Source organism: Emydura macquarii, unplaced genomic scaffold (assembly GCF_026122565.2).
Source record: "Emydura macquarii macquarii isolate MOO-44397 ecotype Brisbane River unplaced genomic scaffold, CSIRO-AGI_Emac_v2 contig_1253, whole genome shotgun sequence".
Classification (NCBI taxonomy): Eukaryota; Metazoa; Chordata; order Testudines; family Chelidae; genus Emydura; species Emydura macquarii.
Window position 1 is genome coordinate 85016081 of NW_027131390.1, and position 14427 is coordinate 85030507.

The 14427-nt window shown below is 37.7% G+C and overlaps 1 protein-coding gene across 1 annotated transcript in view; it reads right to left on the minus strand.

Annotated features, from left to right (window-relative positions):
• Positions 1 to 14427, minus strand: part of GALNT13 (polypeptide N-acetylgalactosaminyltransferase 13) — a 317135-nt gene that overhangs the window by 113183 nt on the left and 189525 nt on the right. Inside the window, exon 8 of the mRNA XM_067549430.1 lies at positions 4815 to 4932. Within this exon, the coding sequence (XP_067405531.1) occupies positions 4815 to 4932 (118 nt within the window). The remainder of the gene's footprint in view (positions 1 to 4814; positions 4933 to 14427) is intronic.

Below are 14427 nucleotides of genomic sequence, written 5' to 3' on the forward strand. Positions count from 1 at the left end.
CTCTCTTAGTATTTCAGAATGAATTGCCATACCTTCATATGTACTAATATACACCTTTCTAAGTGTATATGAGTTAAGGTAGTCCCAAGATTTTTAAATCTTAAGCATTCTTAATTTCAAAAGGAAAAAAAAATACATTTTCTTTTTCAAACTTGTCTTGGTAAAGCTGGTCAAAACTTTTTTGGCAGACAGAGAGACACACACATACACTCGCAGGGAATGAATGTTTTGGAAAAAAAATTCACAAACTTTTCCCCAAATTTGAACCTGTTTTAAGCATGTGCTTATATGCTTTCCTGAATGGGATGACTGACTTCATTAGGATTACTCAATGTTTAAATTCTTCCAGTGAAGTCAATGAAGCTATGTTGCTTTACACCAGCTGAGAATCTGGCCTTCAAAGTGCAACTTTTTTTGAGTTATACCTATGAAAACAAAAAAGTAGCCAGAGTTCTGTTTTGTCATAACCAGAAAATTGTATATTTATAACCTCTCATGACTCCAGAAGAGCTGAAGTGATTTTTCTCTAACTTATAAATATTCACCTTTGGGAATGGACAGTCTCTAAAATATCTTCCCCAAAGGTGATTATGATTATGATCTTAGATCCGAGTTATGATCTTAGATCTCACTTATCCCTTCTTAAACCTTTCATTTTCCTCTCTGTCTTTCTCATGACAAATTCTCTTAAATATATATGTAGATCTGATTTGGGGCCTGATCCTCTTGAGGCCCATTGTACTCAGTCTCTTTGTCAGTGAGATGGACAGACACTGTAGTCTGATTTTCAGAAGTGATGAGCATCCCCAGATCCTATTCAGTTCAAATGCTCAGCACTTCTGAAAGCTTCCTATGTGTATGAACATACAGTGCTCACCTCTTCATAATTGTCCACTATAAATTGTATATTTATAACCTCTTAATACTTCATAAAAAAATTCCATGGAGCCTGCTTCCCCTCCAGCACTGCAACCCATGATACAAGAAGCCACACAGAATATAAAAAGACATGCAGAGCTAGTGAAGATTTATCCCTTAAAATTATTAATAAAGTGTGACTCCACAGAATGTCCATCATGGAACAATAGGATAAAAAGAGATTGTTTGGTGGTAGGTTTTGAACTGCTTACCATTACTTTTTTTGATCCAAGCTAAACTAAGCTTTATGACATGTATTCCAAAGAAACAAAACGTAATGAAATAGTATGACACCAACTGGAAAAAGCCAGGAATTTCTAACTTAGGACTGACACTCCATCTTTAAGTTAGGCGCTGTGTCTGTTGTCAGCTTTGAGTCAATTGGGTAATTCCAGTCACAATTTTTAATTTCCTGGTTCCTGATAGTAAGCGTTTCAGCATTAACATTGTTCAAGCCTACAGCTTAGTATGAGATGCTAACTATTCACAGTTCAAAAAGAACTCCATGACAGGCACTGTAGGTCCCAAGACACCCAGAATACAGAGTATTACATTCAGCATAAATTGCTCAAAGAATAACATGAGGAGTCTATAATCAAAAGCTTGCAAGAGGAGAACCTATATAGAATTCTGAAAACTTCCTTCACAAGACTACACCCTGATGGAATTCTCTAGAGAAAGTCCACCACAAATTTGAGAAGACAGAATATGTCAACACACATTTCTCCTAGATGACACAAAAGCTTCAGAGTATGAAATATTCTTTTAACAAAATGACCAAACACACACCACCGTCCCTGGCTAGTTGTCTCAGCAGACAGGCTAAGCATTTCACAGTTGAGGAGACTAAACTTCCCTCTCACCATAAAAGGTAATCCCTCCAGAACAGATAGAGGCACATTACTGAGATAGCATAAGCAAAGCTTTTGTTGTCTCTTACCACCGCATGCTCATTTTGTGACTAAACCCTGACTCAATCCACCATACCTATCAGTCTGACATCTTCCACAAAAACAACATTTGCATAAAATAAATAGTAAACTCTGATATCATTGGACAAGGTTTCACCTACAGGTACCTGTACCATGGAAGCTGCATCACTACTTTTCAATCAGAGCTGGTCAAAAAATGCAGAAAAAGTCATGAAAATTTCCAAGAAAAATGTGTCCTTGTTTTTCCATAGTAAAAAAGTGAAATTAGAAATGTTTTGACAGCACTAGTTTTTAATTTGTTCCCATTGGTATTTTATGAATCATTTTCTCCTTGATGTCTAATTTTTTTGTTTTAATTAGGTAATGTACTCAGCCTCATTTTAAAATGTAAAGGCTCTGAATATCAAGTAATAGCATAGTGTTAATGCTTTCCATTTCCATGGTAATCTCACTGCACTGAAAAAAACATTTTTTTCTATTCTTGATACCTGGCTCTCTTATTATTAGTTTGACGCTTATTTTTTCAAAGTGGTGATTTTTCTTGAAACTTAAATGGGCAAATCTTCTGAAGTAAGACATGAAATAACTTTTTCTAATGTGATGCCTGGAGAGTTCATCTGAACATTTATAAGCTTATTTTGCCCAGTTTAAATGAGTGAAGAAAGATAGCTCTATTTGTGAAGCTCCCTCTTCTCCTTACTACAAGTGCATCTTTTATCACTAGCACTTTCTATTCAGAGCATTTCTATTACTGTCCTTAACCATTTCAAATATTCTGGAGTGACATTTTTAATTTGAACTTGGAATTTAGTGTCTAATGAACTATGCCCACAGTTTATGTAACATGGGCCAAATGCTGAGGTCTTTACTTAGACAAATTTCTATTAACTTCCCTGAATGGGAGCAGAGTACAAATTGAGCAAGGACCTCAGTATTTGACTGTGTATGTCTAAAGAAAGTATTTAAAGGGGGAAAAGATGATATCAACAGATGCTCTGCTCTCCAAGGAATGGAATATTTTATGACCAGCCAAGACCCATTACGAAGTTAAACACAGAACTGAAGTCCATGGAGCTAGGATTTCACCCTATAGTAAGTTGTCATAATCATGTTCTTTAAAACAATTCTGTTTTAATAGGGTTATATTTCTTAAAGGACATTGGGTAGGGAGAAAGTTATTGTCTAATGTTTCAAAGCAGCTAAATCCTCAGTGTTCTTGATCTCTGTCTGGGTAGATACCAGGGAGTTGGGAAATGACAAGTCCAGGAAAAATCAGCTGAGGATGGAGAACGCCATCTTTAAGACATTAAGCCCCTCAGAGAGAATGTTAAAATATAGGGCCCTGATTCAAGTAAGCACAAGCTTTAAGTCTATTTTTATTCAAATTGGTTATTAAGCATGTGCTTAAAGCTAACCTGAATTGAATACTATACTTTTCTGGACAGGCACAGACAGATAGTGTGGGTGAGAGGGAAGACGGCAAGGAATTGTAAATTATTTCTTTTTTTGAACTTACAAAAATGTGTAAGAATCTGTACAAAGAAAATCCAAAATCAAAAATAGAGTATGTACAAATTATGGCCTAACTCAGGCCCCATCAGTATTTATATTTTTGTTAACAGGTAACAAATAAAGTTTTTGTCAAACGTTTAGGGATAGAGCTTTAAGTATTTAGATGCTGCAAGAAGAGGGCTAAGCAATTTTTCCAGGTTTCCTTCTTGACAGTATTACAACGGAGACCATGGAGAAAAGCTTCCTCAATAACAGAACAGAGTCCTTCTCAAAGGCAATGGATGAAATGCCCTGAAATTAGAATTACAATAGGCTTTTCTTGGACAATTATAGACTATTGTGTCCAGGTTCAGAGGAACAGGGTTTAATTCACATCAACAATTTTAGTTTTAAAGTGCCTGTTCTTTGCGGTTAAGATTGCCCATAATAAATAACAGACATTCATTTACTTTTACACCGAGCAAAATGTGTGCCTGTATTAACAGGTACATTCAAACAAACAAACAAACAAACACACACACACACACGATACATCTGATACTTTAAAGCAAAAACGCTCAAGGCAAAAGAAGTTTACGAAAAAAAATCTCCATCCTTCTACTTCACTGGACAATCAACAATGTATGCTTTAAGGACCATGTGGTTAAGATATTGCCAAAGTTTCAGCTGATTTCTTCTAGAAGTAATAATATCTGCTTGACAAAACTTTAGTATTTTATGGGTAGAAAAAAGGTGTATTTAGTTTTATTTTGCATACTACTTTGCCTTCTAAAGACTGCAATACATCATATAATATTAAAAGTTATTTTTTACATCCTTCGTAATCATTTATTCATCAAACTTCAGTTTTCCAATTTTCATTTCTTTTAAAATGTCATTTACAAAATAAATGAATTTCATTCAAAGAGATTTTATTCTTGTCAGGGGCAAAATAACTCTAACTGATAGAAATTAAGTCACAATGCTGCAGGACATGAAATTCCTTTGAGAACATGACTCACATATGTAAAAAAATAACAAATAGTGATCCCAGTCATAGCTTGCAAATCCATGATGATATACATAGTTGAAACTTTCTGTTGAAAAGCACAGTTGGATTTTCAATACTGCACACTTCTTTACTTAATTTATGTCAATTGGCATCCCTACTGTTTTACCAAAAATCCTGTTTCTTTTTTTTATATATATATATCTATATACATATATATTAGTAAACTTTATGGTAACTTCAAAAAACATCATCTAAAAATCTTCCAGAACAATGATAAACATTTCATGCAGTAGAAAAAGAACCCCGAAAGCAGTACTATGAAGCATCTCTAGTTTTATTTAGAATTTTAAATTAATCCAGAACTTGCATTTTAACTAAAAACAAAAGTGCCCCATCTGCAATGCACATATCATTACAGTATAACTGTTGGTTGTCAGAAAATGAAGTAAAATGGCAATTACCCTAAAAGACATTTCAAGATTCTCTCCACCCCAGATATCCATTCCTGCATCGTAAGTTCCTATCTCTTCAAAGTAGTTTCTGTCAATAGAAAATAGGCCACCAGCCATAGTAGGGGTCCTAGTTGAAAACAAACAAAACAAAAAAAAAAAAAAAAAAGAAAAAAGAAAAGAAAAATACCTTTTGAAAGACACCGTGGAATTTAATAAATGATACTACAGCACATGTCTCCAGACCTTTTGAATATAAAAATATATTCTAAGTACATTTATCAAAATATATAAAATAAATACTATGGTTTAGAATTTCTACAGCTCTACTCTAGCTGTAGGTCAAATAGTTCAGTTCTTATTCAGGCAAAACTCCCAGTGTAGTCAACGGGAGTTTTACCTGAGTAAAGACTGCAGCACCATTCTGTATGTGAAATTCCACTTAAAATGACGCACCTAAAAAAAAAATCCACAACGTAAGTGGATGGAATATTGGCTTTTGCATCTGGAATAGTAGTTTAAATCCAATCTGAAATGCTTAGTGAGGAGAGTTTAATGCCTTTTGCTCTTCCCTTAGAGAGACTAAATGTTCATAAAATTACCAGGCATAATCTCTTTTAACAGGATTATAAATCCTTACAACAGCAAATCCAATCAGAGTGCAAATTCTCTATGACTAAAAATATCCTGTTTCCCTGCAATGAGTTTTTAGAGTTTAAATCTACATTAAATGACAAATTTTGTCTGAGATAATAGAAGCATACCTTACTGAAACAATACTAATTTCAGGCTTCATAGATACTCAACTTTGGGCTTCTCTTATCATAAGAATAAAGGATGAGATGATTGCATAATCAATGGTTTTATTAGTGCATATATAGTACTGTAAACCCAAACACGAGTGCACAGCTAAGGGGGGAAGACAAAACTAGCATGGAATCTAAGTTAAAACTTGACAAATCTAAGTTAAAGCCCTGCAAACATGGCTATGCACAACTTTAGACATCTGTTCATGTGTTTCAGAATAGAGCTTTTATGTTCTATATTCTCTTTCACTGAAAAATTGGCCCTCAGAATTTTAGTACACTCAACACTATTTGTAAATTCCTTAGGGCAGGATTATGACCTGTCCTTACAACACCATACAAGGGAATAAGAAGGTGCAAGGCACTTTGTTACGCCCCTGCATGGGTAATCTACATGGTAGGGCACAGCATGGGAAGAAGAGTAACTGTTGTGGAGATGCTAATCCATTCTTTCGTAGGTGGGCAGGCAGCGGGTAGGGGGATTGGCAGGTCTTGGCTCTGACCTGCTCCTGCAATGCACTAGTCAGCAGATTCGAGCCAATCTGGAGGCTGAAGTGATTGGTTACTGGTATAGATCAATCGCAGATTACTTCCCTCCAGTACAAAAGTAGATGCAGAAAGCAAATGATGACTGTTTGAGTCACAATTAATTCTCTGAACTACTCTTGGGATGGTGCAGCTAAACATTGCCCCTTACTGAAGGCGGATTCTGATGTTACATTCTAGTCTTTAATATTTAAAGGTGCTGATGTGACAAGGCACTTAAGCATGTGCTTATGTTTAAATAGTCCCATTAAAGTCATGAAGCCATATACGCTTAAGTGCTTTGCTAGATAAGAACATCGGAGCACACAAAAAAATTAGAATAACTATTAATTAGGGACTGGTGTTCAAATATGGAAGTTGAATGGTGGTTTTACCTTCAGAATTAACATTAACAAAATGAATGAAATTTTAGTTTCAAAATGCGTATTTTGTCTTTTCTATTACATTGTATACAAATATGTATATAGACACACAGAAACAGCTTTAGTATAGAGCTGAGTCAATACATTAGTAATTCACCACAATCAAGTTATTCAGCAAGTTTTCTTTTACAAAATGGATTGTTTGTGAAGATTAAATATCAAATATTCAGAGCAATGTTTAAAATTTGTAGTTTGCTCCTTCTCTTTGGTCAAATATGTCACAGGCATCTCTTCCCTGAATGGAAAAGCAACGCAATCCCTTCCAGCACAAATACTTGTGTGTGAATTTAAAATTCAGTTTCCATGAATGCTTGTGAATGTGATGTTGCAGTTGGCTTTGTGCAAATGATGATGTCAATTCGATTGCTCAAATGAGCATAGCTCAACAGAATTCATTCAATAATACGGGTGAGTATTCAGGGAAATTGTTTGCATTACCAGTTCAGCTCTATTCTACTGCATATATTTATACACACACAAATACCTGGATACACACACAGACTTGTGAACACTGAGGGACTTCTTCCACTGTTAATTTAGCACCAGCTCAACTTCATTGGTGCTTAATAATAATGGGAGCGCTAGTATGTACTGGCTACCCACTTTCTGACTGCTCTGATGGTAAAGAAAGCTGGCTATACTACCACTCTCACCATTGCTAACACTAGTAAAGCTATACTGCTAAGATATTTCCTTGAAATCTTCCATGTAGATGTATTTTATATATACCTATATATATACATGGAAGATTTCAAGGAAATATATATATAGTATGACATATACAGCCGATACCATAGAGCAGCAGTTCCCAAACATTTTCCCTGCATAACCCCATTTTCAGATGTGTTGTTTCCCACTACGCCAGACAGCATGGAAGTTGCAGTTTAAAAATGGTGTCCTCCCTGCAGGGTGATCTCACATGCACTGTACATGCAAGGTCACACCGAAAGGAGGATGCCATTTTGCTTTACAAAATGGCGTCTTCTAGACTGCATGATCTCACACCCAGGGCCCCAGGGGGGGAAAAAGGGTACCCTCTACCAGGGCTCAGAGGCCCTGGTGGGCCCGGCCCAGGCTGCAACCCCTATTACCATGAGGAAAAAAAATTTCATGGCTAATGAGATTACATGTATGGGATGAGGGATTGTGGTATGTATGTGGGAGGGGGCCCAGGTTACAAGTTTGTACTGGGCACGAAAAAATTATGCTTGGGCCCTGCTCTCACACATACGGTGCATATGAGGTTATGCTGCATGGAGGGTGCCATTTTGTAGAGCAAAATAGCTTCCTCTGTGCGATGTGACCTCGTGCATACGATGTGTGTGAAGTCACGCTGTGCGGAGGAGGCCCTTTTGTAAAATGGTGTTCTCTGCACGCTCATGATTTCTATGACCCTATCTGCTGATGAAGCGACCCCACCTGGGGTCACGACCCACAGTTTGGGAACTACTGCCATAGAGTGTATAACTTTGACAGCATTAGACATTACACATAATAATGCCAGTAATAACTTCTCATTTAATACTATATTTAATGAATCAAGGAATTTTGCACCTTTGCATAATTATGTCCTCTTCTGCCAGAGTTTACTATCATAGTTCCTAATAAGATAACATAGTTCAGTGAAGAGCAACCAAATGATATTGAATCTCTGCATTTACCTACATTTCATAGGTCTGTTTTTCTCCCCATGCTCTTCACACTGTATGCTCAGATAATTAACTGTCTCTCATTTGGATATAGTTAAGCCTTTCTAGGTCTCAAAGCTGCTTTACTGCCCTCAATCTTGCTAGATTTATGCCACAAATAATATCATTGACCCTCTGAGCTATAACAATAATGAAACTGAACAGATGGCAATGATTTTGTGGCTATGGCCCCCTACTGACTGGGGCATTTCACCATGTAATATTGTAATAGGTGACTATCATCAATCAGGGGAAGAAACAAAAATTCCTATAATTTTTACACACTTCTTCACATAATTATATGGTAAAAAGTGATTATCAGTTCAAAATATTAGCTTTAAAAGACATTTATATTAGTGGCTAGTTAGAAATCTCTATTTCTGTGTGAAATCACTACATTGACACATAAAATCACATTAAGTTTGCTGGGTTTATTTACATATTTGAAACTGACCAAGTTCATCAAGGGATCACCAAGAGTCACAAATGTTTGGAGCAAACCTGCACCTAGCATTGCGTGAACAAATACAGGACAAAATATGAGCCCTATTTTGCAAACGCACATGCAGGAGACTATCGTACTAGAGTGAGTAGTCCCATAGATTTCACTAAGTAGAGTTACTCATCTGCACATGGGATTGCAAAATTAAGCCCCAATGTTCTGCATCAAAACCATGTGAAAATTTCCATTTTTGCAGATTCGTTGCGAAAGCAGGTGACTCTTGGCTGTTTCACCTGAGTTTTTCTTTGAGATGTGGGGATTTCTTTGAAATCTGATGGAGGTCTTGTGGGTGCAAATGCACACAAATCAAAACTGTAAACCACAATGTTCACCTCAATCCTTACAAACTGACACCACACCATTGACTAAATAAAACATGACAGCCAAAACTATTATCTACTATGTAAATTGAATTTGTTACATAAGCAAAGAGCAGTGCAGCTGTCCTTGTAAAAACAACTAAAATACTGATAACAGAAAGGATAAAGACCTATTCATCCTTCTTGAAATTCAGTGGCTGGCTTTATATGATTGTCAGTGTATTGTGTGTGTTAGCTGTTCATTGTTTATGATTAAGGTGGTATATTCTGATTTATTTGTTGTGTCTTATTTTGGAGAGAAGACTTTTTGGTTTGTTCAGTTTTTGCCAACCCACTGAGTGAGATCCTCTTCCCTGGTCTCGGTTCTTTATGCTGGGTAAAAGGGAAAACGTAGCATAAATGTATCCTTAAAGACTCGCGCTCTGCTGGAGGAGGATTCCCTCAGTGCAGACCCTGTGGAAGACTGCCACCCAATAAGCACCTCATAAGATAGGACATAGGGATGGGGAGAGGCATGCTGGTGGAGAGGCTGCAGAGATTCTAGGCAGCACTGTGGCCCATAGGGGAGCCTGACAAAAATTAAATAAGGCCCCCAGGGCTATCTAGGCTGGGAACCTCCTCAACTTCTGAAGCAGCTGGGAGGGAAGAAAGGTGGTTTACAGCTGCCTCAGGCCCCCCTGCTCCAGGCTGTGAAACATGTGCTGTACCTTTCAAAAGAGCAGCACAGAACATAACCCATTATATTTAACTTTGGTTCCAAGAATTCTAAGTTGCAATTGATGAGTTATATATTTTTACACTGACCAGATGGGTGAGATAGTAACTTTTACTGAAGCAAATTCTGTTGGTGAAAGAGACAAGTTTTCAGGCTTACATAGCCCAAGGTCCAGTGTGCTTCAACAGCAACAGCAGTGGGAATTACAAATTGTGAACTACAAACTGCAGAATGTTGGGAGAATTTCCTGGCTGCTGCCAGGAAGCACCCTCTGCCCTCCCCAGCAGGGAGTTTCAGCACTGACTGAGCCTGGGAGCATGTGGCAGACAAGCAGAGAGGAAGGCGATGGACTGTAGTGCTGTTCTGTGTTTCCCTGCAGAATAAAACCTTGTTCCTGGTGGTTGGTCTGAGTGGGTCTGGTCTGAGTGAATACATAGTGACACACAACGCAGAGCACATAGAGGAGTCTCAGGCCCAGTTTCCCAAAGCTGTGTAAAAAGTCACAAGGCAGACTTTCCCTATCTTGAACACCCTCATGATGGGAGAGTAGATAGGAGGGGCTACACTTACATATAGGTGATCTGAAGAAGAGCTCTGTGTAAGATTGAAAGCTTGTCTTTTTCACTAAAGAGAGATTTTACCTCATCCAACGTGTCTTTCTACTATCCTGGGACCAACAGAGCTACAACAACACTGCACACAATGTATTTTTGTAGTCATAAAATACATGAACCACATTTAGCAACAAAAAACATCCTCTGAGTGCATGAGGGAATGTGGACAAGTCATCACAAGAATCCTATGATTCTAGGAATTATGAATGAGACATAAAGCTTTTTGCTCCCAGGTCATTAGTTCAACTGTAGCCCAGTTTAGTGTGACCCACAGTCGTTCCAATCTGATAGCTGTGCCATTGTATGCCATTTGATTTGGTGGTCCCAGCACAGTTATTAGGGAGCGGGGTGCTCACAATCCAAAAAACCACAACTCTATTTTGCACCAACAAGCATTCTTGTTGACTGCCTTAACAAACAACCAAAAGTGAAAACTATATACCATCTTAAGGTATATCTGGTAAATAAGGACATTATCTGTATGCACTCTGGAATAAGAATTTTATTTCTATAGGTTCCTAATAGTTTCAGACATCACCCAGTTGTTGGAATGGCAAGTGAGAAAGGGATAAACAAAGTATGCTTCCTACTTTCTGTATATGTTTGTTGTCTTATCTTTATTCATAGTAGTTTGTATAGTAATAAAATGCTTAAGAAGAAAACAAAAACACCTAAATAAAGAGTGATTCTAAATAAATGTTAGCACCTAGTGAATTGAGCTTTTAAGGAAGGAAGGATGAATATGGTAATATCCAATAAAGATGGGCTGGCATGGACAGCTTTAACATGCACAGCACAAAAATATCTGGTATTTTTGACATCATGGGTATGAAGACACAAGCTGCATTTAAACTGTTCTCAGCACTGACAGTATTTCTGTTGCCTGAGGCATGATAACATGTTGGCACACTGACAGAAGGAGGAATGAACTTTCTCAAAGACACAGTGAGCTCTGTAGAGTACAAGTAGTATGCAGGGCTATTTAAAGGATAAGAAGGAAAATATTAAGGAAGGAGCTCTGCTTCACAAATGTATGCGATTTGGTCAACCATCTCGCTCGTCATTTGGACAGTAGTGAGATACAACAACCTGATAAAGGTGTATGGTTCAAAATTCCCAGTGGTGTTTGTCACTCTATTTTAATTAGTCACAGATTAATCTAACATCCACGTCTGCAATTATTTACATGAAGCTCTGATATGTAGTTCTTCCATTTTGTCATCTAGACCTAAAAAAAAATAGTGTTTTGGACATTACGATAACTGCCATTCAAATGTGCGCCCACTGTCTTTTGATTTCACAGTTCCTCCTAGGGTCCCGTATATCCTTTCAGCCAATGGCTTCTCTAGTTTTATAACCACAGTGTTGGTTACTATCAGCAGTGGAGTTAAACCAATGGCTGTAAGAGAGAAAAGACTGGAAGACAAAGGTATAAACACCCCTTAGTGTAACGCATGCAATGTGGCTCTAGTCTGAAGCCTGGTGGTTGGAGCAGGTTACAGAGGACCTTACATGATCACACCTCCCACTTTAAGGCAGAAGATTTACATAACAGTGGATCCTCCAGCCCTAATTTTGTCTAGCCTCTGCCACACCCCTTCTATTCTTTGTGCACAACCATGAAGCGATCTCAGTGGGAACAAGGGGCTGCGGCTGGCAGGGACTTTTCACCTCTTATGTGCCCCCTCTGACATCCAGCCACCTTCTCCCCCATTACATAGCTTAACCCCACTGGTTCCAATGCCTGAGGAATCTCTGTACTCATGGAAGAGGGGACTGTGTATGTCTCTAAGCGTATGTATAAAAATAAAGCGTTTTGAAAAGGTCCAAAAATCTACTGAACCTCTACCGAGCCTAAGGTTACTCCAGTGAAAGTCAAAGTGAGTTTTGCTATTTACTTAAATGAGAGCAGGATAAAACCTTTGGGATAAAGTAGGAGCTATTTACTTTACTCTTCAATAAAATATTAAGATATATATTCATTGACAGGCCTTACAACTTATTCTATTTCAGTTACACAAAGCACACTTTTAAAGAAAGTGTCCTGCAGTAAATTCCACAGGTTGCCTGGGCTGAGACAATATTTGGGTTCACACACTGAAGAACGCCCAATCACAGTCCATATTTGATTTCGGCAAGTGAACAAATGATGGAAAAGCCTTCCAAGGGATGAAGATTCCAATTGGTTCTAGGGAGAATCCCAAAGTGCAAATGCGTGTCCGCACTACTTTGGCTCTGGGAATCAATCTACTCTTGAGGATTTCCTCTCTCTCTCTCTCTCTTTCTTCTTTTTTCTTCCTTACTCTAGTTTCAGTCACAGATTTTCTCTGGTAATTTGGTACAGACTAAAATCATTATATGTGTGGAAAAAACAAGATAATAACCAAAGGCAGATATTTATGTTGTTTCCACTCCCCAGTCCTCTTACAAAATTAAATGACAAATGAAACAGCTTCCTGTAATTTCTGGGACAAACAAAGCAAGTAAGTCTAGCTCTTATTTCCATCGACTGGGGAGGAGGATGGATAAATTCTACTGCTTAGAGTTTACACTAAATTTCATGTTTGACTTTTCATCAGGATTAATATATACAAAATATGTGATGACTGAGCTCTGCTCAGACTTATCTTCATGAGTGAGTTGAGTGACTCCTTTTGAGTGAATTATCCAGATCTTTCTTACTAAAGATAATAAAGGTCTTTACACAAAGCAACTCATATTTTATATTAGAGTGTGTGCTGGTAGCTATTAAATATAAAAAAAGGAAAGGTCGGTATTGGTCAATATTAACTTATTATGGATACTAGGTTCTTTCAATTATATGTGTATAACCCCCTTAACTTTCAGTGTGCCAAAAAGCAGAATTTGGGTGCAATGATTGTATTATACACACATGCAAGAAAACATAAAAGTCAGTGGTGTTATATACACCTATTATAACAATTGGACAGAAAAACAGATCTAGATACACATGCACACTCACACTACTTAACCCAGATGTGCATAGAATGGGGAAAATAACAAGAAGAAATGGTTTGCTGCTATGGTTTGCAATATGAGGGTCTTTTTTTATTCCCAGTGGCTTCTGAAGTAGTAGTGGCTGCCAAAAACACTTTAGGGTTGGCTAGAATATTGCATCATTTTCTTTTGGATTCAGACCTTTTTAATATTATCCATGTCTGACACCTCAAGGTTGATTTATTGCAATCCACATGAGGCTACTCTTTAAAACCCATTCGGAAATTGCTGATAGCATCAAATGCAGCAGATCTCTTATTAAATGTTATTTCCTGTAGGAAGCCCATTAAACCTGTGCTGAGGACATGCACTAGCTGCTTGCTGATTTCCAGATGAAGTTTCATGCATTGTTTTGTTTTATGAAGAAAGAACAGTGTGAGGTGTGGGTCCTGGCTGCTTGAGAGACTGCCTTTCCCCCACATAGGACGTCACAGCAGCCATGCTCACCTATGTGTCTGAGCTAACAGTCGCTTAGTTTAAATCGGAGCAATGGGTAGTAGGGTGTTCTTGATGAGAGGCCCTTGCCTCTGAAACTTACTTCCCTGGTACACCAGGGCCTGGATCAGGTGGCCATCAAAACAAGTTACAAGACTCACTTGTTATCTCTGTTCTTTCCCCCCAAGGCAGAGGAAGGAGGGGAACGGGGTGTATAATTGGGGAATACTTTGTTTTGAAGCTGGGGAGGATTTTAGGTAGGTTAATATTTTTTAACATATTACAAATTCAGTTGTTTGTGAATTTTCATACATGCCTAGAGTTAATAATTTGTTTATAAATCAAAATAAACCTACACACTATAATTTATGTAGTATCTTTAGCAATGTGATATATTTCCCTTATGTATTCTGCCTATACTTCGCTCACTACGCTCTCTGGCAACATTACTTTTAACATTCCAAGTAACCATCAACTAAAACAAAAAAGCACCTGCCAAATAAATGTCTGATTCAGTCCCTTCCCAACCACTGCAGGATTTCTATTTTAATAAAAGGAT